General features: G+C 37.9%; 1 protein-coding gene across 1 annotated transcript in view; it reads right to left on the minus strand.

The window, feature by feature from the left end:
* Positions 1–24752, minus strand: part of WWC2 (WW and C2 domain containing 2) — a 135498-nt gene that overhangs the window by 15881 nt on the left and 94865 nt on the right. Inside the window, exons 12-17 of the mRNA XM_015831813.2 lie at positions 17674–17797; positions 16122–16202; positions 15944–16030; positions 9378–9570; positions 6649–6807; positions 1397–1545 (exon numbers count right to left, since the gene is read on the minus strand). Of these exons, the coding sequence (XP_015687299.1) occupies positions 1397–1545; positions 6649–6807; positions 9378–9570; positions 15944–16030; positions 16122–16202; positions 17674–17797 (793 nt within the window). The remainder of the gene's footprint in view (positions 1–1396; positions 1546–6648; positions 6808–9377; positions 9571–15943; positions 16031–16121; positions 16203–17673; positions 17798–24752) is intronic.

The following is a 24752-nucleotide window of genomic DNA, read 5'->3' on the forward strand; positions in this document are numbered from 1 at the left end:
TCCCGAGCACTCTCCACACTCTAAATTGTGCTTAACAAAAGTTGCTTAGAAACAAGTGATTCACATTATAAGCATAATAAGCATTTCTTAGAAGAGAAGATGCAAGAAACGTTTACTGCCTTCATGCCCAGCTTAAACTTACCAGCAGTAAGCTGCTATATGAATCTTTGTTCTGATCAAAAATAAAGGAAGGACTGCTCTCATAATAGCAAAAGAAAAAGCAAAATATAGGTAGGAAACACCGCCAGTTCATACTTTTTCCATATGGTCCATATTTTGCTAGCTAGATCCATGCTCTCCTTACTTGCTGGGCTGCTGTTTAAGAAGAATGGTTATGAACACAGAACCCAAACATTGGATTGGGGACAACAGCATGGCTCCATTCTCCAAGCTGCATTGAAACTAATATTATTCATTATTTTCCTTGTTGCTCTCCCTATAATATTTGTGTTGTGTTTCTGTCACTGAGCAAAACAGCAAAAAAAAAAAAAAATTCCTCCCTAAATTGCCTAAGGCAGTGGTGGCGAACCTATGGCACGCGTGCCAGAGGCGGCACTCAGAGCTCTCTCTGTGGGCACGTGTGCCATGCCCCAGAGATGGCAACTGTCCCTCTTCAACTAGCTGCATACTAACTCATCGAGGTCCCATGTGGCTAGATGCATCCCGGCACGGCTGGTTTCCCTCCCCCCGTCCCATCCCTCCTGGCCTTGCATGCTCTCCTTTTCCTGGGCACGACCCACTGCATCGCCTCCTCAGCTGTTGGCCAGCCATCCAGCTCAGAGGTGGCTTCTTTGAACTCCTGGCAGCAGGCTGCGGAGCCCCATAGTGCACCGATCGAGGGGCCGGAAGGCTGTGGCTGCTGACGGACACCGTCGGCCCCCATGCGCTTGCTGGCCTCTGTGTGCGGGGGCCAATGGTGTCAGGCAGCAGTCACCCCGGCCCTTGCCTTGCCCCATGGCAATGGTACCCCCGCCCTGCCTCACCTCACCCCGCAGGACGAGCCTCCTGCCTACCACCCCACCTGCCAGAGACCCGCTGGATCTCCAACCCTGCCCACCCCCCAAAGGCGTCCCTCCCCACGAGCAACATTGAAGTGACCATGCCCACGTTAGCCACAGCCACCCAATCTGCCATGACCACCACAGCCACGCCCACCCAGTGGGCCACGCCAACCTGGCAACTGGCGATAAATAAGTGGGATTTAGGTTACAGTTTGGGCACTCAGTCTCTAAAAGGTTCGCCATCACTGGCCTAAGGAATAATAGGTTTTCTTTCTATCTTTCTTACCTACCTACTGCAGGGGGCAAGCAACATTTTCTGTATTTTGTTTTTTTATGCTTCATATTTTTAAATGCTATTTTGTGAATAACCAATAAATAAAAAGAGTTCAGCTTACCAGTCTTCCTCCGAACTTTGTGTTTCCTGTGTATCCTGTGCTTCCTCATCTTCCTCCTCCTCCTCCCCTTCCTCTTCCTTCTCTGCCAATTTTTGTTCTACAGCTTGCAGCTCAGCTGATGTCCTTTCCAACAATGCTGAGACCGCATCCTAACAAAGACATGGAAAGCAGCTCTACTTGTATTAAAATATGCAAGAATGCCAGTAATACACCTGGTCTGTAATGTACATGGACTGAGCCCAGAAAAATCATAAAGCTGCTGAAGCCTTTCAGATTAAATTTAACAAGCACACATGTACCTACAGAGAGTAGGGTTACATCATGAAAGACTCAAGACTGATTTAAACCTTGAATTGCTGCATGATATCATCTGAGAACTGATTACATATATTGTGAAAATCATACCCTATAAATAAAATTCTTTCCAAAAATGACATAGGCAAGACAACGAAAATATACTCTGACATACAGATCAGTAAAAATTAAGTTCTAATTCACAATTTGTGGGCAAAAGCAACAAAGTATGTAGATTTCCAACATTTACAAATCATTATTCCAGATATTACAATTGATCTTCCAGTTTAAATGGGCATTGTCTATATTATGAGATTCTTATGCCCTAGATTTTGCATGTACATTCTTTAAAACAGTATTTTGTTTTCACTCCCTATCATTTAAAGAAAACAGAAAAATATATTCACTGATTTGAAGTCTGATGTAAATGAAATCCTGTACTAACCTACATTTAGTTGTTTGGAATAGGTGCTCAAGTATAATAAAATTAATATGGGGAAAATAGAGTAGACCATAAATACTTATGAATGTTACATTCTGTGAAAAAATAATCAGCTGCTTGCCAGCAGAAATATAGCATTTACCATTTTTCTCTGAAAATAAACCTAGCTTGATTTGGGGGTGGGCCTAATATAAGCCCTACCCCCAAAATAAGCCCTGGTTTGGGGGGAGGCACACACTAAAAATCAAGCTAGGGCAGGGATGGGGCTGTGGATCTGCCCTATGTGCCACTTACCTTGCAGCCAGGACTCTCCTCGCTGGCCCACTTCTTCTGTGGCGTCTTCTGCAGCCAGGCCTTCATTTCTCAGTCACAGGTCTTTCCAGAAGACCTGTGCAGCAGAGAACCAAGCTACAGATTCAATCCATAGCTTGGTTCTGCAAGACCTCTGGCCTGACTGCAAGACCTCTGGCCTGATTGCAATTTCACAGTCAGGCCTTTCTGGAAAGCCTATGCAGCCAAGTACAGAGCTATGGTCTGACTGCGAAATTGCAGCCGGAATGCAGCTGCAGAATGAAAGTGCTCCTTCAGCTGCAGAAGAAATGGACCTGCTGGACGGGGCGGGCGGTGCCGGAGGTGAGTAAGACATCCCCAAAAATAAGACCTGGTGCCTCTTTTAGAGGCATAATAAGTAAATAAATAGGACCCGGTCTTATTTTTGGGGAAACACAATAGGAAGAGCAGTTATATTTCACCACTCTCCATTTATTGATTTATTTGATTGATTGATATTTCATCTTTCCTCTAGGAACTCACAGTGGCATACATAGCATTCCTTCCTCCAATGTTTGCACACAATGAAACATAGAACATAGAATAATAGAGTTGGAAGTGACCTTGAAGGTCTTCTAGTCCAATCCTTAATGCAGCATAGGATTGCACTGGCTTTTTTGACTGCTGCTGCACACTGTGTTGGCTCATATTTAAGTGATTGTCCACTAGGACTCCAAGATCCCTCTCACAATTCCTGGCATTAAGCCAAGTTTCACCTATCCTATACCTATACAGTTGTTTTTTCTTGCCTAAGTGTAGAACCTTACTTTTATCTATGCTGAATTTTATTTTGTCAGACAGGGACCAGTGTTCAAGTCTGTCAAGATCTTTTTGGATCTTGAACTTGTCTTCTGGCGTGTTGGCTATTCATCTCCAAATTTTTATGAGTTCCCCTTTAAGTCCCTCATCTTCCTTCACCTGTGCCAGATCCTTTGCAATGAAGCAAAGATCATCCACAAACGCTAATAATTGGCAATCCCCACCGTGGAACCTTGCAGTATATATGCAACCATCAGCCTTACAACTCTTGAACCCAAGACCCTTTAATGCCACATCTAAACAGATGTCCCAGTTTCTGGCTGATTGCTTCAGCCCATAAATGGCCTTGCTCAGTTTATACACAGTGCCAGGCTTTTTACTTTCATACCCTGGTAATTTTTTTCCTCCAACTCTGCATTAAAGAATGCTGTGGTTATATCAAAGTGCCAAATTTTATGCCCACGTGCCATTGCCAACGCTAGTGCCATCCTTATAGTTTCACTTTTTACCGTTGGTGCAAATACCTCATCATAGTGCACATTTTTCTTCTGTGAAAACCCCTGTGACACTAATCTTGCCTTATATTGGACTTCATTGTTGGGTAACACTTTCCTTTTGTATACCCATTTACATCCTACAGCTTTGTAGCCTTGTGGCAAAGTCATAGAGGTGAATACTTTATGTTCAGCCTTGGATTTCATTTCTTTGTCCATGGCCTCTTTCCACTTCTCTTGCTCTACTTTGGGTAGTGCCAATTCTTCCTGATAGTTTCTTAACTCATACCACACATTATACACCTTTACTTTCCCAGCAGAATACCTGTCAGGTGGAATCCCCTTGTTCCATCGCTCTGACTTGCGTGGCATTGACTGCTCTTGACTGTCAACCCTTTTCAGTTTCACATCTTCTTCTGACTCTTTTTCTTATCTTTTTTCAGCTTCTCCTCCCTGAACGCCGACACTGGCACTAAGTGAGTCACCGTCACTAAGTGGATCATTTCCAGAATTGGCATCAATTCTGCACCAATTCTGCTCTGCAAAGCTAGCAGATCTGGAAATTACTATCCTTCTGCTCCCATCACTAAAGCAATAGCTCTTTGAGCCAGGCTCATAGCCCATAAATCTGAGCTTTCTAGCCTTTTGTTGCCATTTTCTCCTGATTGCCTTTGGAATATGCACCCATGCATTGCTTCCAAACACCCTTAAATGTGCCAGAGATGGCTTTCTCTCATATAGCACAGCATATGGAGTATCATTTATAGAGGAACTCCACAGCCTATTGATCAAATAATTAGCAGTCAACATGGCTTTGCCCCAATACGACCTGCTCAGACCAGAATCCTCCAGCAGTGAGTCTTTCATGGTCTGCAAGACTCCATTCCGTCTTTCAGCCACGCCATTCTCAGCTGCTGTGTACGGATTTGTGCGTCTATGTCTTATTTCTAGCTGCCCCAACCACTGTTGAAAACTTGCTGATATGAATTCTGAACTCGTCAGTTTGCAGCTAGCATACCTGTTGCCTATATCGTCTTTCTGCGAAGCTCACCCATTGCTTGAACTTCTGCAGCACTTCTGTTTTGCTCTTAAGCAAATAACAGAAACCAAATCTACTGAAATTATCTACAATGACCAGCGCATACTTTGCTCCTCCCAAGCTGGCTTGCATTGGTCTTACTGTATGTACCAGCTCTAGAACCCTTGTTGTCTGCCTTGTGCTCTTCTTCTTATTGGGAATACCTTAGATTTCGATGATTTACATATTATACTGCACAGTCTAAGTATGCTTTAGAGTACACCCTTTTAAAGTTAATGCCTCTGCAAACTGAGGCATCCTATGCAACACTCTGAAGCTGGCATGGCCAAGCTTTCTGTGCAAGAGATGAATGCATGAATCATATTGTGCCACATTACCAAATGTTTGGGCACATTTAACCTTTTGTGTCTGCAACTGTTCTAATTCAACAATCAGTTTCTGCATGTGGAACAAATGCTCTTTTACACTCTCTTGTGGCAGCAGCCAGGCTCTGTACAATTGCCCTGATAATTGCACTATATTGCATGCTGACACGCTCACATGGACACTTCTGAACTTCAGCCCAACTTTTTTTGCAGTTTTTAATTCAGCTACATTTAAGAATTGTTCATCTTCCACATTTAAAATGATGTAAGCCAGTGCCTTATCATGCCTCCGTTGATCTGCAGCTGCTAATTGCTCCTGGGGTGGATTAATCACAATATCCCAGAGCTCCTTAGCCTCCAGGAAGCATTCCATTTTTGCAGCCCAAATAAGATAATTCTTTTGTCCCAATCGAGGCAGAGAGTTCTCCTTTAAATCAGCCATCCTGCAAGCCTTCAGCTGAGCAGCCTTTTTCTTTCTTAATTCAGGCAGTCCTTCAGCTTAATTACAGCTCCGTGTTGAGCCTCAATCTTTTCTTTCAGTCTGAACTGTGTGCAAGGGCTGGCTGGGATCTGGGCCCATAACCTGTTAAGAGTTTTACAGCTTTCCAGTGCAAAAATAAGCCCAAAAAATAAGCACACGTTCAAAATGAGCAGGAGACATAATTTAGAAAAACTTTATCTATAAAATATATATAAGCATGATACATACAGTTTCATTCAGTTCTTGGCAATGCGGTAGAGAACAACAACTAACTCAGGAGATCAGGACACAGGGAAAGACTAAACCACCCCCAGACCTAGGCTGGATCACATGCCTCACACAGCCAATACTGTGTCTTAATCTAAAACAGTTCTCACTGGCTGGTTTGTTGCTATGGCTATTCCAGTTCATAAATTCTTACATACTGACAACTTTGTTGAAGAATGAAATAAGATTTGTTTAGCATGATCTGTTTTTGATGAACCCATGTTGACTACTAGTTATAACTTTGCTTGTAGGTGTTCAATGTACAATGAACAATGATGCAGATTGGGCTAAAAGAGAAAAATTGGTCCAAAATTAGTCAGTGAGTTGTCTGACAATGGACTTGAAACTGAGTCTCTCCAGGCCTCTCAAACCCCTTAACCATTATATTACACAGGTGCGCAAACTACTTTATTGACAAAAAAAAGTTTAATGTGGCAATATGCATTTTACATGTGATTCCCTTCTACTCCAACCAATAATATTTGAATGTTAGGATAAGCACACTGTTCCTTATAATGAAAAAGTTGTATGTAAGCTTGACTGCATTTGCTTCTGTTTTTTAGCAATACATTCTGACAAGGAACTCTGGCTTATTGCTTTCCTCATAATCAAGATTTAGCAATTCATTGTTTGTTTATCATTCCTGCGAGCAGAAAAAGTCAATCGGAAGCCTAATTATACTTCTATTTATGATAATGAGACATAGCAACTGGAGGCTACACATAATAATGTAGCACAACTATTTGACTGGTGCCACTGTTTTTTCTAGCAATCAACTTACCAAGGAAACAGGTGTTGGATTGGCTGCCACAAAGACAGAATACTTCTTTGGCTTTGTATTCCTTTTTCCAACAGTCTGCTTAGAAGATAGTAAATTATACCACAGAGTAGATATCTCATTTGAAAAGGACACATCTCCCAGACTTATCTGGATTCCACCCTACAAAACAATGTATATTTGTTAAAGAATTTTAATTTATGTAAAAACAAATGATGTCATTGAAATGTTTTGTTTGTTTCAGCAGTCAAAAATTATTATCCAAAGCTTTTTTATATTAGAATTATTAAATACTTCAATTATATATTTATATCTTTTGGATTAAAATACAGCATTTAAGATGAATATTACAACTGAAGTCAAATAACAATGCAACTAAGTTTTATAAGTATTAGGTAAGACTTTCCACGTGATGCACAGTGATCTTTTCTATTATGGTTATAATGCAATGTGTGAGGTAGCCGTTCTATAAAAGCCTGATGAATAGGATTCATCTATCTCTCAAGAGAGAAATTGCAGAAACATGTTTTAAAATGAAAAGTGAAGGGGAAAGCATAAAGATAAAGAAAGAAGGAAGATGAATGGGATTTACTTGGAGCAGTTGGCACAAGTGTTAAAGTAATTCTGGTTCATGATAAATCTTGAGGGATTAAGGGCACAAGAGTCCTTGGCTTGCAAGATAAAAGGATGTAAAGCATTAAAGTGCCAAGAGAGTACTCAGAAGTTGCAGGTGAAAACAGAAAAGATTGTGATATAGATATTTATCCTGTGATTTTATTTGGAAATTTTTTTATTGTTGTTCTTACTTGTTGCTCAATCTGAATTAAAAGAAAAGTTTAAGTGGTACATTTAAACAAAAAAAATAAACAGATCATTTGATTAATTACAGATCAGACATACAATACATATCTAAAAAGAAAGTATCAGTTACTCTATAAATCTAATCAGTGCAATAGATCGAAGCAGGAGAAAGCACTGGCTAGGTTAATGCCTGAAGCAAAATACAGTTGGCCTCAGTCCATCTTATTCATGAGGGAAAAAATGGCTTTATATGTAAGAAAAGAAAATTTAAGCTCATATTTAGAATCTTTGATAGCTTTACTATATAAAAATGCCTCAGGCACCATCGATTTACATTCTGTCAATGTCTGAAATTGTTAATCATTACACTTCCGTTTTACAATAATCTATAGGTAGGAATAACTTGAAGAATATTAAGAAAAATAAAAAGTCTACTTCTAACTATGATAACATTATATAGAAGTAGTAGAACATTTTCGTTGGATGCACCTTTGCCACTGAAGTCACATACATGCTTTGCATGAATAAGGTCCTAGGTTCAATGCCCTCGCATGGGAAATCCCCAGCATGGAATTATTAAATTTCCTGGCTGATACTTGGATGAAAGAACACTTCTCAAAAATAGTAACCTTAATTTCCACAGACCAAAGTCACTGCAAAACACTTTCAAATAAATTAAGCACAGTTATGGATGGATGCAAGTTATGGATTTTCAATTGGCCAAATTGTATGTCCTGACTGCTCTTTAAAAAGGTTCACCACAATAAATATTAACCCAGGAAATTGCATCATCATAAAACCCACAGAGAAAATATTTATCTTCTCCCTTTCCTCATTTAAATGAAACCTATAACAACCAAGCCTTGCAGTTTTTCTCTGCAGTGGCATCTGAAGTGCTTCCTTCATTATCTTGAGTGTGAAAAACTATTCAAGCATTTAGCCTCTCAAGTAAATGGGGCAAGGAAAGTAAATTCAATTATTTCTATTTATTTAAATATTTGTATACCATTTCTCATTTGCATTAACACCAGAAAGAGTTAATGCTATAAACAGTGCTAGAAGACTAGTTATTAAAAGGATTAGAAATATTAATAAAAGGGAGGTGTTTGGTGAAAAGCCCCCCTAAAAAGAAGAATGGATTTTTAAAGGAGTACCTAAACCATGGCTGCATTGGAGTGGGTGTTCTGCAGAGGACTGCTGAGAAGATTTATGGATGCTGCCTGCAGCACAGAATGCAGGACCTCCCCTCAAGAACATTAAGTACCAGGAATATTACATACATGAGGATGCTAAGATAACATGCTCCTTTCTAATTTCACCATCTTGAATCTGTTTAGTAGCAGAATGATAGGAAATGCAGATGTTTTAGTATAGGTGTGATGTATTTACAGCAGCAGCCCCCAACCTTTTGGGCACCAGGGACCAGTTCCATGGAGAGAAGTTTTTCTCTGGACCAGAGGGAGGCGGGGTTTGCATGCTGCCTGCATCCCGCGGATGTGGCTTCACTTGTTTGCACAGCTCGGTTTCTGGCATGCTGCGGACTGGTGCCAGTTCACAGACCGGGGGTTGGGGACCCCTGATCTACCATATTCCAATCAGTAGTAGTATATTAGATTAGTTGTAGCTTCTAGATCAGCCCACAGTGCAGGCCTAGAAACAGTGCAAAACATAGCATAGGAAATAAAACATGAACTGCAAGTGCTGAAATATTTACACTACGTCCTTGCTATTTAAGTCTTTAGGAAGTATAGTTCCAATGTACTACATTTTTCCCCATGAAAGTGGCAAGAAGAATCACTTAGGATCAAAGGTGACTATGCCCAGACCTATAAAGATTTTTAATACATTGCTCAAAAGATTCTTATACATCCACAAAAAGGGAGAAAAAGATCACAATTAAACCAATTATCATATTAAGTAAGGATACTTACTAGACATTCTTCTTGGTGACTTTTACTGACAGAGCAGATATCTACCCTCAAAGTTTTTTTCTGCAAGGCTGCCTGGGAAATAACTGTTCTGAACATTTCACTAAATAAAAGAGGTTCAGTAGCAGGATGGAACTTTGTACGGAATAGACAGCTGATGTCAGTTGAAGGTGGAAGAAGTGCAAGTCTAAAATATCTAAATAAGAAAAATAACAGAAAGATAACCTAAATTCATCATAAAGTGTTTTTCCATATTATGTTATGCAATATACATATTTAGAAATGATGTAAAATATTTTTCCCTTTTAAGGATGAGAAGAAAATGGGGGACATCAGGCCGGAAATATAAGCTTCTTCCTTCCTCCACAGATACACTAAGTTTGAGTTTCTATTTATTTTACATTCACAAATGCTGATTGCAAGGTGTGGGTCCTGACAGATACAAGTGCTTCTTACAGAACAAGCAGAATCTGTAAGATGAATATAAAGCAGTCTGGTTTAAGGGAGTGAGCTCAGTAAGTAAGCAAACAGGAGACTTAGCATGCTGGGAAGTTTAGAAGGAGTTCAGTTCCTAATAAATTGTCCCACTAAATTAGACTCATTTCCACAATGCTCTAGTCATTGAAAATGAGAGCACTGCTGCCATAGTCAACAGCAATAGCAGCAATGCTTGTGTGAGAGTAGCAACTCTACCCTTATCTCCTTTATCTCAATTCATAACAGAATCTAATATCCAAAATACACATTTTATCTATTTGAATATAATCTTGTTCTATTTCCTAAAAGTTATCTATTTCCCACCATATTAAATCATCTATTTAATAATACAATATCCCCTTTAATAAATCAAAACCATTATATATATTACCTTTATATATATTACTATTATATATAATCAATAAATCAAACATATTCATAATAATTGATTTTTTTTCTTTTAGGTCTAATTTTTAAATATTAAACAGATAAAATTCTTTTTTTAACTAATTTCCAAATATTTTAAACCTAATGACCAGAATTCCCCTTATCTCAACTTCTCCCTTTAACCCTCTAATTAATAATATGAAATCCCCTCTAATAAATCAAAACTGCAATTTTCTTCAGCCTTATTCTGGCTTTCTTCCTTTGCCAACTAGGCTTCCATATCAATGCTTTTAAATCATCAAATAGATCTCCGTCTATTATTATATATGTTATTTGAAATAAAGGAGACCATTTAATTGCCATTTTTTGGAAGGACTAGCTCATTTGTATTCATTAAGTTGTCTCCCTATTATTCTAATTCCCCATGATTGCTCTGATATGTTTATCTTCCATTCAATCTGTTCTTCTTTCTCAAATTTCTTCTGATTTATATAGAAAGTCTTTCCCATTTTCAGTGTTGTCACTCCCTTTTCTGGATTTTCCATTAACTGTATTTGTTGGTCAATTGAGTCCTCTGCCTTAATATTTGATTGTTCCACTTCTTCTGTTATCTTCTGCATTGTTAGTTCTTTGGTTGTAGTCAAAGTTTGGGTTTGTGTATCTAAGCTGGCGTCTTGATGTTAGGTCTTATTTTATCACAAGCTGAAAGAATGGTTTCATGTATTGCTTTCAACATGGAAAGGATATTTTCCTGGTCTCCATCCATCTCTTTCACGTGTGTATAAATAGTCTTTATAGTAGAAGTCGTTTGTCAAGCAAGATTTTATAGTCCAAGGTATTTCATCATCTCATATAATAACCAATATTCCTCAAATAAAGAGCTAGGAAGGCAATTCCCCACATATAACTCTGAAAGTCAGTAAAGGTTTACATTCACAGTTCAAGTAGGCCAGTTATGCCACCCAGCTGTTCTCCTACAGCTGAGTTTCTCACAGGTGATGCCAAGCCAAGGTCAAAAGAGTCTTATCTAAAATCTGGGCTTTGAGCCAAGTCTCTTTTAAGAAATAAGTTGTAATACCAAACTTCGCCACAAGATGTCACCGATGCCCTTTACATTTTTTAAGTCCAAAATTTTTATAATCCTTTTTCCAATTTTATTTCTTTTTTGTAGATAAAAGCAAAAGTCTCCAATAAAAATAGGAAAACTTTTGGTCCCCAAGTTTCAGGAACATATAAATCCAATTAGATTAAAGATGTTCTTTTAATGCTTTAATTCCCCTGGGCAGTCAGTCGCCGCTATTCTTAGAGGTAGGATAGAAATTCCCTTCCCTCTCTCCTCACAGGGGGAAACATACTTCAGGCAGCTTTTACAGGAAAAGAAAGTACTAAGGGTAAAGAGAAGATTGGATCTCATCCAGTTTCATCCGTGTTGCTTTCGAAGTTCTTGGTGGTAAGTTTGACTTCGGCTGTCTGCAGCCTAGTGACAGGCCATATTACTATGGTCAGTCTTTCCTCCGCCGGTTTGAAGGGCTGCCCCAGATTGAGTGGAAGGGTTGCTGCCCTTCCGCGGTCAAACAGGGTCCCCTCCTTGCTCATCACCCCTATAGGGCGACTTTTGACCCTTTCCAGGGTCCCCCAGTGGAGCAAAACCAAACGCGGAAGACGGAGCTCGCCTTCCAGCGGCCACAGCGGCCGCAATGGAAAACCGGAAGTCAGCAGGAAAGCACATTCTCTGGGGGTTGGTGGATAAATCTCCAGAAGAGTCACAGTACTTAATGACACTGCTACAGGGAATTAAAATAAATATATGACAAATCAACCAATTGGTTTATAAAGTCTTCTGTCTGTCAGAAGCCAGGGTCAGGAACATGACCAAACAATTTCCAAGACTTATCAAATCTACTAACAATGAATATTTCCTGCTAGTACTGCTCAGGATAAACAATACTGCAAAGAATTGTTACAACAGTATTCTGTGTCACTTGAACATCTCTGCTGGAAGCACAAGACTGCATTCTGTAATACTGAGGAAGTGAAGGAACTTTATCTATGTTTTCTCCTCTCAGCACTCCTACAGGGCAGGTATGATAAAACCTCAATAGCACATGAATGTGTATGTGTGACAATGGAAAAGTTGAAGACATCTCACATGTCTTATTGTGCTCTGAGTTCTACAGGAGCATCAGATCAATGTACATACTCCCTCTATTAGAGAGAATTCTAGGAAGAGAAGATAATTTCTATGAGAACCATTTTCTCCAGGACCCAAATCCAGCCACTATTCATGCAGTAGCCAAATTCTGTGCTGGTGTAACGATAATAAGGCAAAACCAGTTAAAGAACTAAAGACATTTATTGTTATCAATATTTTGCTTAGTTATTATTTTTTAAATAATTTTAAAGGACATATATTTTAATGCATAGTTTTATTAGATTAGATTTATTAGTATTAGGCAAATAAGTACATTATTATTGTAATATGGATGTTCAGAGTATACCATATTTGATTTATTTTATAGTTGCTGATATATAATTACACCCAATTTTCCCTATCAATCCTGATTGTAATTGTTGTCTTTTATCTTTTTTATTTTATGTTGCTGATCATTGAATAAATGATCATTGCTTATCACTGAATGAATGAATGAATGAATAAATAAATAATATCTATGTTTTAATAGAATTAGAAAGCAAAATTTAAATAGAGAGTTTATAGGATAGTAACAGAACTTCTGAAAAAGTTGACTGCAAACTGAAGATGATCCAGCAGTGTGACATAGCTGCAAAAAACACAAATACAATTTCAGGCTGTGTCAGTAGAAATGTAATTTCCAAAACATAAAAAAAACCCACTCCCTTTTTACAACCCTGTAATTCCTTAATTCAGGGTAGAGGCGGGGTGACTGGATGGAGCTGAACATTTACTGGTCAGATGCCCTTCCTGATACCACACAGAATTCACAGCAGGTACTTTTTCTTTGTGGCCTAGGAGCGAAAAATCTGCTTCTACCTAGGATTGAATTCTCAAACTTCCATGTGGGTGGCGAGTGTCTTCACCACTAGACCACCATGCCATTTGTAATTTCCAAAGCATGAGAAGTAATAATTCCATTCTGTTCTGTATTAGTTTCCTTATTTTGTGCTGAGTTCTAGGGATCACGCTTGAATAAATATTCAAAACAATTAGAACCAGTTCAGAGAAGATAATGATTTTGGGACTAGAAACTAAGTTCTATTAAGAGAGTTCCAATTATTGTCATAATGACAGAGGTATGCTATGTCAGCATCAAATCATGGTATGGCTTTTTTCCACATTACAATTTTGAAATATGGGAGTATTTTTCATGTATTGTTGAAAACAAAAGAGGGAATGAAAAAACAAAATCTCTTTTCAGGCTCATGCAACATTTTCCAATGTAAAATGAAGTTGGGGAGCAGACCTGTATTATATTGCTGTGTAAATAGTAGCTCTCAGAATATATCAATATTTGTAGAGATTAAACCATCTAGACTGAAATAAGTGCTCCCAGTAAAAGCAGAATTTCATGCTTTGCTCTTCAAATGAGAAAATGAAACTGTGTTTTCTTTGAAATGCAAATACAACTCAGACATTCAGACAATGAATGCTTAAAAATGTCTCCAGGTAGCATGCAAATCTCAAACCCAACACAAAAATTTGTTCACTTTAAGAACAGCTCCTTCTAGAGAAGTACTGTTGCTCATTTTCTGCTCACTATCAAATGGATTTTATTTAAATAGTATTTCTTGGAGTCTATTAAAAGTTAAAAAGTCTAAATGCTCCTGACTTAATGATTATAAAAGATTAAAAAGCTGATGTGTTTTACCCATCTGTTTTAATTTAGCTAGATTCAGACACATCTTCCTACCTGCCTTTTGACAGTTGCTGTGGAGAGACATGGAATACAAATCCCCAAAATTTAAAAACTTTCGTATCACAGCAGACAAGGTGAATTCTATGTGTGGAAGAGAAGGTTATTTGTTTGAGGAAATAAGGAAATGGAACTGGTAATCCTCAACTTGTGGCTGCAATTAGGACTGGAAATCTGATCATGTCATTACACTCAGAAGTTGAGGCACCCAAGTGACCAGTTTTATGATATTTTTCCTCTTAGTAGGTAGGTGAACATGGCTGTCTTTAAGTGAATCCATTCATTCAAATGGTGGAAATGACAGAAACCTGCAAAAATCATAGCAAATTATGTCATGTGACCGCAGAATACCACAACAGGTCTTTGCCAAATGTCCAATATGTGAGCATATGATCATAGGGAGGGGAGACTGCGACCATTTATAATGTCTGGAAGTTGCTTTACAGCAACAAAACACTTGTTCTGCGGCTATCTTAAATATGAATGGTCATTAAGCAATCAGTCATAAGTTAAGGACTACCTGTATGTTTCTGGACTAAGAGAAAGAGTGTTAATTCTTGAGAAAAGAATGGAAGAATAAGAAAGAGGTTTTACAGAGAAAAGGAGAATGTAATTTTAAATTGGTTGTTTCTTTCCACTCAGAAACTGCATATATTTTCATATGGTTCAGTAATCTGCAGTCATCCTTTACAGCAGCGGTCCCCAACCTTTCTGGCACCAGAGGCCAGTTTTGTGGAAAACAATTTTTCCACAGATTGGGGGGAGGAGATGGTTTCACGCACAACCTAGATTCTGCGCATGCACAGATAAACCACTTGCCTGCCCACCGCTTCTGTGGCCCAGTTCCTTAACAGTCTGAAGCCCGAGGGATGGGGACCCCTGCTTTACAGAATAAATCACAAAAGCAAAGAAAGACTTCAAGAAAACTATTGTGGATAAAGTCCAGAAATATGAAAAGAAACAACATGTTAAGGTCGCAAATTTCCATCCTTTTCATTCCTGTCAAGAAGAATTATTCAACAATGGATGTTGCAGAGATATTGACAACAAAAACATATGAATTTTGGAAATGAGATGCAATTGTGGGGAAAGTTCCCAATTAAAAATCTAAGGAAAGGTTTTAAGAACCAAACAAGGGTATTTGATTCTGGACTGATCAGACATAATGATCGGGTTATTTGTGGTAAATAAGAAACTGTGCAGACTTTCTATGAGTAAATTACAATAACAGGCAGAGTGCTTTAAACTTTAACTTCGCCACTGTTTAACTTGTTAACTGTATGGCAGGTCAATTGGGTTGCAAATAGATGCAGATGCTTATAAATTTTGGATGTGTTTTGCAAGGGCGGGAGGAAGCTATTATTGTTGTAATAATTTGTCAGTGTTCAACAAGGGGGAAATATGTCTTTTTGTCTTTTGGGGTTTTTTTACATTTTCTAAATGTTTTTTTCCAGTTTTGTTTTGTCTGTTTATTTTTTTTGCTTTTGTATTTTAATCTTCTGAATAAAATAAAAATGTAAAGGAGACATTCCTGTCTTAGCTAAGAAAGAATCATATCCTGTGCTCCAATTAGTTAGTAGATGTCTAATAGGCTCATGAAAGCACTGGTAATCCAGATGAAGGTGGGTGGGTGGATACCCATTCTAGCAGCCAACACTTGCAGCACTTAAGAGATGGAAGAAAATTCAGGCTGACATATCTATGCTCCATGCAACCTGAGTGTTATAAATGCACTTTGATTTCCTGAAAGATAAATGCTTAATAATGAATTCCTAGACTTCAAAAGTACCATTGTCAAAAAAGCATTTTACTTACATTTTATTACCAGGGTATATTGAAAGAGCTTGAAGATTTTGTAACTGCATTATAACGATCACAAAACTTGAGCTCTTTGTATCATATCTGTTAAGAAGATGAGAGGAAAAACCCTGCATTAGACATCACATATTTACAATGGTCAGTAGAAACTATCTTAATATACGTACTGACTCACCGGAGCCCTATTTGTACTTGGGCAGTTTCCAGCATCGTGGTATCATTTTCAGTATATGCGACTTCTTCATTGTTATTGGGTCTAGAGAACAGAGTTTAAGATAGATCAATGGCAATGACAGAAATACTTTTGCTGACTGGGTATCGAGGTCAAACATACTCGACCACACAGTTGGTAAATGTTGGTCAACATTTTAATTTTTAAACACTAATTTATTTTTACTACAGAGAAATAAATTTGTGTGGGGAATTTTCTTCATGAATACTGAAGGTGTTGAAGTGTGATATTTAGGAAACAATGCTAAAGATTATCTCACTAACAGCAATTTATTTGAAGGTCCCATCCTTTAAGATCATAATAATTTACATGATCTACATATTATAAAATGAAGCTAGTTTATATACTTTGAGTACAAACAAATGGAATTTGAAAAAAAAGATATTTGAAAAAAAATGTAAGTTTGTACAAACAGGATCTCATATATTTGAAATTACTATATTGGGATATAAGATTAAATTGGAATTTTTAGGTCAATAAATAATATTGTAACTTTTCTGTTTTCTATTTCTTTGCTTAAATTAATGAATTACTTTTGTTATGTTCATTAATCTTACTTGAGGAACTGTCTCATCCTGATGGGATTGGCCCACACCACCCGCGCTGGTAGAGGGGGTATGCTGCAGATCCTGTCAGCCAAGGAATTTCAGCTGGTGGACTCCAGGAGGAGAGTCTTCTCTGCTGTGGCTCCTGCCCTCTGGAACATCCTATCCCCTGAGATGAGATTGGTTCCCACCCTCCTGTAATTTTGAAAGAGCCTCAAGTCCTGGCTCTGCCAGATGGCTTGGGACCAACGGGGGAGCTTTATACTGGAGGGGATTGATTATTTAAAACCTAATCCCATCTTTCCACCCCATGTGTCCTGCTCCCACCTTTCCCATCTGGTTTTAACAGTTTGTAATTGTGAATGATTTTATCTGCTGTGTGCCATGACTATTGATTTTAATGTCTTTTCTTCTTTAAATGTTTTATGCTGTAAGCTGAATATAAGATGGGCAGCAAAAATTTCTAAATAAAATAAAATAAAATAATATAATTGTGCATTATTTAAATTTTATTGTCTTTCAATAAATTAAAGGAAGTATGTATTCTTCATTTTAAATGCCTGCATAATTAAGTCTTGTTAAAAATTATCTGAATATTTAATTATTTTATAAACATATTAGAATGTTCCAAAATGAGGAGTGGTCAATTCTTGAACGCTTTAATTGTACTATTTTAAAATTTAAATTAGGTATATGGAAAATGTTTTTCAGTGTTTGTATTAATACATATTTATACAGATTTTTTTAAGGCATCATTTTACCTAGGAGAATGCTTATCTGTTCCTCTGATTCTTTATTCTCCTGATTGTTAATTTTTCTGAATCATTATTATTCCTTGCCCTATCTGTTTGGTTTGTTCTGAAATTGCTGATGAGTACAAAGCCAAATATTTGAATGTAATGTTAATTTTGTTTTCTGACAAATAGAAATATTCCTGGCTTTAAACCTACTGTTGTACAGAAGCTTCATATACACCACTGTCTCCAGCCACAGACTCATCAGATACAGCAGCAGATACACAGCCTGTCTTCTCATCAAGCAAATGCGTTCTTGTTCTTCTTGAAAAGTCAACACCTAGGTAAGGGAAAGAACCTTTATTTTAGGCTGTGAATAAGAAAAACATTCTTAACTTCTGGTCAAACTGAAATGGAATATTCTGGGTTCCAAAGTGTAATTAAATTTCATCACAAGCATTACATGTATTGAAATAGTATTCAAACTTTTCAGATTTAGAATGAGGCTTCTTTACTAGTATGTGCATTTTATAAGACTGAAAAAGCAACAAGCTACTTTTCTGCAACTTAAAAATAAAGGATATCTATCATTCACCCATCAATTTTTCCTCTTCTCAAAAGAAAAAAAAACCAAGAGAGTTCCCTTCTTTAGAAGAAAGGGTCAATTGGACAGGTCTTACCATTAAGTAGAATAAGTTGGCAATTTCAGAGTAAGGGACTATTTTCAGAGCCACCAGTGCTGAGATTAATGAATTTTTTGGCAACAGAACTATATTTATGCATTCTGCCTCATCTTCCAACCGTTAACCTGCTACCAAGACATATAGCGGCTATAGAAATTTCTTGATTTTTGCACATACAACATGAGAACATGCCTTTTTATCTCAAGCAACAAACGTTTTAAGCTGTAATGCACCCCAAGTCCCAATCTACTGCTTAATAGGAAATAGGAATATATAATTTCATCAGAACATCTATACAAAATTGTTGAACTTCTGAGATTTAAACAGTTATGGCTTAAAATAACTACCAAAGTTAAGTTCACCTTTATTCAGAAATCTTTCCTAGATTTCATTGTTGCCATTTCAGTCATATTGGAGAAACACTGCAAAGCACAATGTCTGAGAGTCTTTTCAAATGGAATGCCAGAGAATCATAATAAACTAAAGACTTTTGACAACAAGCAAATTATATTCTAAATACTTTAATTAGGGGTTTTTTTTTAAAAAAAAAATCCTTTCTGAAATTTCTATATGGTAAGACATAAATCTCAATTCTGTTTTGGATTCAACAGTGACAAAGTCTAGACCTATACCACAAAATTTAAGAGAAAATTCAAGTTCCTTTCTCCTGATTTCAAAATTCAATTTTTGCTAAATTTCCTCCAGAAGCACAGTACGACCAATGTAAGCAGCATATTGTAATGTAATAACTTGCAAGTGCATGGAGTCCTTTTATCTATCAAGGAACCAAATGTATTGGAATGCATTACACCCCCCTCCTGAGTCATGACTTTACATCTTGTTAAGATGTTTAAATTTTAAGGCTTCAGATTAGAGGATTGATTGCTGCATTTTTCCTTTCATTTGTAACAGTAGGGATGCTTTTTCCTTGATGATGAAGTGCTTTTTCTTTCACCACTTTGAGAGAGGTGAAGGTGATGACATGATTTATTGATTACTCTCAGGAATAAGCACAGCGGTCTGGAATCGACTTTGACAATGACAGAGTCTATCTATGAAAGAACTTTACAGTTATTCTAAATCTGTTATTCCAAAAGATACTCTGCACAGAAGAAAGCTGTGTGCAGGGGACAAAATTTCCTCTGCCCAAAGTAAAGATGCAGAGAAAATATAAGAACGTACAGCATTATCAAAAGCTCTGTTCAAACCAAGTCTAGAACTGTCTGATTTCAAAGCAAGCAAAACTAAAGATCAGGTTTTATTGATCTACCAAAATCAGTAGAATTACAAGATCTAAATTTGAAACTGGACATAATCCAAATATTTACATAACTTTTAGGAAGCTTTTCATTGCATTCAATTGATTATGAGATAGGGACTATAATAACCTTTCCTAATCTGGTGCTCTTTACCTGCATTGGCACATTCAGTCCATCAGTAGGCCTGAGCGAGAGCCTTGCAGGCTGGGGAATTTTAAATTGGAGGAGATGTTATATAATGAATATTTTTTTCCCAATGACAGTTAAAGGACCTTTACTGAATTCAGGAAATTAGAGTTTGTAGAATGGAGACTGTACATTATAATTACAGAAATAAAAGTCTCTAATTAATTTCTTAATAACCCTCAAAAGTAATATTGACATGAAAATAATGTTTAACATCTCAAAGTATATTACCTGACATGGGGCTTTGTAATTTTGAGAATTAGATAAAATTAACTTATTTATGCAATCAAATTTCTAATTGTAATGGGCAATTCTGAACAAATATATATATGCAATTGTACTGCTAGGTTCCAAATTATTCTCTGACATCTCACTTTCTTGTCCTTCTCTGGATAACCTGCAGTTAAAACTCAAACTAAAGACAAGCAACATCCCATTTTATAGTTTTCATGAACGATCATGTGTGGGGGTTTTTTCTACAATCTAGGCTAACCTACAGTAAAATTACCTGATGGTTTGTCTTCAAGAATTGGCCACAGCTGGCCCTGCTTAGCTTAAGGTACCAGGCTAAAGACTTTGAGGGTTCCTCCCTTTTAGCCTAGACAGAAGATCTAAAATCTAAAATCATTGCCAAGAAAACAGCAGGGACTCAATGAGGCAGTTGCTAGGAGTCAACACAGTCTCAAAGCCCCTTGCCCCTAAAATTTTACTATTATAACTGCTGCCAACTGATGTTAACTAATTAAAGTTAGCTAATCTAATAATTATTATTACTAATTATTTATATTTGTGAATGTATGTTTTATATTTTTAATGAACGTTCACTAGTGAGATAATTTCTCAAAACCTCAGAATGGGACCACATTTTGTGTGTCAGGGGAAGAATCAGCAAAAGATCAACACTAGGTTTGATCTGGCCAAGTGCGATGGGAAATAATTATTTATTGTGCCTTCATGTCAGTATTGACTCCTGTCAACTGCTTGGACAAATCCCTGCAGTTTTCTTTGAAGATTTCACGAGTTTTCCTCTTGCCTGCTTCCTAGGGCTGAAAGAGAAAGATTGGCCCAAAGTCACTAAGCTGGCCTCATGTCCAAGGCAGAACTTGAACTCATGGTCTCAGTTTGAGGCTGGTGCTTTAACCACTACATCAAACTGGCATATTCATGCTCTCTTTAAATTATCACTTTTTCTCTCCCTTGTTTAACAGGATGTAAAACCAATCATAAAATCCTCTTTGGATTATTGGATTATATATATTTTAAGTACATATATGATTTGTGAAACAAAAATGAAACTCTACTATGTTCCAATTGATATATAGTATATGTTAGAAATGGTCTATCACAATGGAGAATTATTGCTGAAAGAGAACTAGACGAGGTTAGAGTTTGCCAATTAAAGTCTCATGCTCTAAAAAGTAGACATCTACAATCTTTCTCATCCCTTTCCCTGCAAACTAAATGAGAAAAACTTCCATCTCAAAAGTATCTGCCCTCAACCATCTGCAAACTCTACACCTTTAGCAATTCTGTGATAAGCTACAGAACGTACCATTTCATATCTAGTACATTCATCAAGTGTGTTAAGCTTCAGCTAAGCACTGAAATATTGTATGCATTGCAAAGTTTCTCCATCCTTTATTTTACTCAGGGAAATGGCAGACTGTCAATAATGAGAGCCAAGTTTGGACACGTTGGCAAATGATACAGTGTCAGAAGTGTAAACCAGTCTCTCTTTCACTACAAATATTTGCTTGCTACACAATGTACTTTAATCCCAAAGTTCCCAATATCAGCCTACATAATTAAGCAACAATGTAAATGACACTTCCATCCTTTACTCTATCCACAAAGAGCAGAGGTAAAGATATTGGTGCTTACTTTCAAAGTACAATAACCTGAACTGAAATACTTGAGGGAACACCTGTTCCTACAATCTGCTTCTTTTGGCTTTAAGTTCATTGCTGCTCTGGGTATTATTGCCATTTGAACTGAGGCAGGTAACTTCTGGAGAAGGGTTTCTAGAATTGCCTCTCATGGCATGGATTATACTGTCTTTATGGCAAACACACCTTTCTTATTTTTCCATGCTTCTTAATTTACAGATTTTAATTATTTAATTGACATAGCAAGTGGCAGTAACCAGCCACTCTCAGCTGATCTTGGCAAAGCTAAGAAGGGTCCAAACTGGTCTGTACTTAAAGTGAACCATTAGGAAACCACAGAGCGGCAAACTATATTAGGAAATTGAAAAGACACCCTGTATTTTACCAAGCAAATAGAATGGCATGTTCACGTAGTCACCAGGAAGTCAGGCTTTGCTCAAGAGAGACTTTGAGCAATAGTGCATGCTACATGTTATTACTCATTCATTCTTCTTATTATTATTTTGAGAACACCATTTGATTGAAGGACACTATAAAATGTAGTTTCACCAATGTATAATGCTTTTATTTCTACACATGTAACTAAACAATAGTGATTTCTAACTAAAAGTATGTGAAAAGGTATATATTTGGTTGATGTATTCAACCAAAATATGGTTTATACAGTATTCAAAAACTTGGGGTAAAGGAGCAAAAAGATTTTGAACATACATCTTCAATCTACTTAAATAATATAGTGCAAAATCAAGTTCTTAGTAAACAACACAGATGAAATATGCAAAACAATAATTCACAGCTTTCAAAATGCTTACTGGACACAGTGAGATAGCAGCTGGTACAAGAAGAAAATGGTCCTTGCTGGCAGCCATAGGCATGATTTACCATTGTTAAAACTAATCTAGCACTGTTTCTCCTTCATGGATTACTGCCTTGTCGTGGCGAAGGGGCTTGCGTAACTCAATGAAGTGATGAGCTATGCCATGCAGGGCCACCCAAGATGGACAGGTCATAGCAGAGAGTCCTGTCAAAATGTGATCCACTGGAGAAGGAAATGGCTAGTAGCGCCAGAAAGAGTGAAGTGACTGGGCCAAAGCCGAAAGGATGCTCAGCTGTGGATGCATCTGGTGGTGAAAGGAAAGTCCGACTCTGTAAAGATCTTTTCTCCATAGGAACCTGGAATGTAAGATCCATGAATCAAGGCAAACTGGACGTGGTCAAACAAGAGATGACAAGACTGAACATCGACATCTTAGGAATCAGCAAACTAAAATGGACTGGAATGGGTGAATTTAATTCAGAGGACGATCAGGTATATTACTGCGGGCAAGAATCCTTCAGAAGAAATGGAGTAGCCTTCATAGTCAATAAAAGAGTATGAAAAGCAATACTGGGATACAATCCCCAAAATGACAGAATGATCTCAGTGCGAATCCAAGGCAAACCATTCAATATCACAATAGTCCAAGTCTATGCCCAAACCACTGGTACTGAAGAGGATAAAATTGACCAGTTCTATGAAGCCCTACAGCACTTTATAGAATCAACACCAAAAAATGATGTCCTTATCATCATGGGGGATTGGAATGCTAAAGTAGGAAGCCAAAAGATAACTGGAATAACAGGCAAGTTTGGCCTTGGAGTACAAAATGAAGCAGGGCACAGGCTGATAGAATTTTGTCAAGAGAATACGATGGTCATAGCAAACACTCTTTTCCAACAACCCAAGAGACGGCTCTACACATGGACATCACCAGAAATCAGATTGACTATGTGCTCTGCAGCCAAAGATGGAGAAGCTCTATACAGTCAGTAAAAACAGACCAGGAGCTGACTGTGGCTCAGATCATGAGCTTCTTGTTGCAAAATTTAGGCTTAAATTGAAGAAAGTAGAGAAAAACACTAGGCCACTCAGGTATGAACTAAATCATATCCCTGATGAATATACAGTAGAGGTGACAAATAGATTTAAGGAATTAGATCTGATAGACAGAGTGCCTGAAGAACTATGGACGGAGGTTCGCAACATTGTACAAGAAGTAGCAACTAAAATCATCCCAAAGAAAAAGAAATGCAAGAAAGCAAAATAGCTGTCTGAGGAAGCTTTGCAAATAGGAAAGAAGGGAAGCGAAAGGCAAGGGAGAAAGAGAAAGATACACCCAATTGAATGCAGAATTCCAGAGAATAGCTAGAAGAGATAAGAATGCCCTCTTAAATGAACAGTGCAACAAAATAGAAGAAAACAATAGAATAGGGAGAACCAGAGATATCTTCAAGAAAATTGGAGATATGAAGGAAATATTTCATGCAAAGATGGGCATGATAAAGGACCAAAATGGCAGGGACCTAATAGAGGCAGAAGACATTAAGAAAAGATGGCAAAATTACACAGAAGAACTATACAAGAACGACCTCAGCATCCCTGATAACCACGATGGGGTGGTCACTGACCTCGAGCCAGACATCCTAGAACAGTGGTGGCGAACCTATGGCACGGGTGCCAGAAGCGACACTCAGAGCCCTCTCTGTAGGCACGCGTGCCGACGCCCCAGTCCTAGGCTGTCAGCTGGGTTTTATAAAACCTTTTCGCTTTAGGCCTCCGCCGCTGTGTGCAAAAAAAAAGGTTCTATCAATCAGTCAATTTCAACTTCTCGCGGGAAAAAAAAATCTTGTAAAGTTGGAATTGATTGATTGAACTTTTTAGTCTCACCCAGTCTGCTGTTACCACTGCAGCCACGGCCAGCCAGTGGGCCACACCCAGCCAATGGGCCACACCCACCCAGCACCTGACGATGCATAAGTGGGTTTTGGGTTACAGTTTGAGCACTCGGTCTCTAAAAGGTTCGCCATCACTGTCCTAAAATGTGAAGTGAAATGGGCCTTAGGAAAGCTGAGCAACAACAAAGCTAGTGGAGGTGACAGTATTACAGCTGAGCTATTCAAAATCTTAAAAGACGATACAGTAAAAGTGCTATACTCAATTTGCCAGCAAATTTGGAAAACTCAACAGTGGCCATAGGATTGGAAAAGATCAGTTTACATTCCAATTCCAAAGAAAGGCAATGCCAAAGAATGTTCAACTATTGCACCATTGCACTCATTTCACATGCAAGTAAAGTTATGCTTAAAATCCTACAAGCTAGACTCCAGCAGTATGTGGATCGAGAACTTCCAGAAGTACAGGCAGGATTTCGAAGAGGCAGAGGAACTAGAGATCAAATTGCCAACATACGCTGGATCATGGAGAAAGCTAGGGAGTTCCAGAAAAACATCTACTTCTGCTT

This window comes from Protobothrops mucrosquamatus, unplaced genomic scaffold (assembly GCF_001527695.2).
Source record: "Protobothrops mucrosquamatus isolate PMUCROS unplaced genomic scaffold, P.Mucros_1.0 scaffold_280, whole genome shotgun sequence".
In the NCBI taxonomy this organism is placed as follows: Eukaryota; Metazoa; Chordata; class Lepidosauria; order Squamata; family Viperidae; genus Protobothrops; species Protobothrops mucrosquamatus.